Source organism: Gekko japonicus, unplaced genomic scaffold (genome assembly GCF_001447785.1).
Source record: "Gekko japonicus isolate JY-2015 unplaced genomic scaffold, Gekko_japonicus_V1.1 scaffold54, whole genome shotgun sequence".
Lineage (NCBI taxonomy): Eukaryota > Metazoa > Chordata > Lepidosauria > Squamata > Gekkonidae > Gekko > Gekko japonicus.
In genome coordinates, this window is record NW_015167058.1 from 1,384,393 (window position 1) to 1,385,060 (window position 668).

At 38.5% G+C, this 668-nt stretch overlaps 1 protein-coding gene across 2 annotated transcripts in view; it reads left to right on the top strand.

Annotated features, from left to right (window-relative positions):
- The window catches only part of NFATC1 (nuclear factor of activated T-cells, cytoplasmic, calcineurin-dependent 1), a 214,503-nt gene extending 213,870 nt beyond the window's left edge, over positions 1-633 (top strand). The window contains exon 10 of one of the 2 annotated variants that reach the window (XM_015412488.1): positions 48-633. In XM_015412488.1, the coding sequence (XP_015267974.1) occupies positions 48-94 (47 nt within the window). In that variant the 3' untranslated portion in view covers positions 95-633. The remainder of the gene's footprint in view (positions 1-47) is intronic. The other variant, XM_015412489.1, reaches the window with a different exon arrangement.
- The last annotated feature ends 35 nt before the right edge of the window (positions 634-668 follow it).

Sequence of the window (668 nt, forward strand, 5' to 3'; positions counted from 1 at the left end):
TACACTGGAATAAATTTTCTCTGCTTGTGTTGTCTTCTCCTTTGCAGTAAACGAAATAATAAGGAACGATCTCTCCAGCACCAACGTCCATTGATAGCTGGCCATTTAGAAACGCTTGCTGTTTTAAGCTTAGCTGAGACATCGGTTGCAGATGAACTGAAGATAATTCCCCGGTACCGCTCTGCTCTTCCAGTTTCTTGAATGTTTGGAACTGACCATTACCTCTTTTGTGTGTGTGCATATAATATGTCTCAAAAGAAATTCACTGGTTGGCTTCAACCAGAGAAAAACCATCTTTTTAAAAGAAAATCATCTCAAGGAAAATGGAGGAAACCAGGTGGCGCGTTTCGTGGGTTGAAATAGGAAAAGTGACACAACAGATCTATTCCCCAACCCCCTTTGGCTCTACTAGACAACAGTCCTTGAAGTGCCTTATTTTGTTAGCTTGTGGTATCAGGACATTTTATGGGCAGTTTTGAATTTGCTGCCATCTAAAGTATTTCTAGGCACAGAAACTATAGGTCATACATTAGAATTTAATATGTTAAAAAAAAACTGATGGTATAAGTCAAAAAAATTCTGTTGAAAGTAAAATACATGTCTAAATGCCAGGATTTCTTCATCTTTCCCTCTTGGAACTGTGTTTCACACCTTGTTGCCTTATTCCT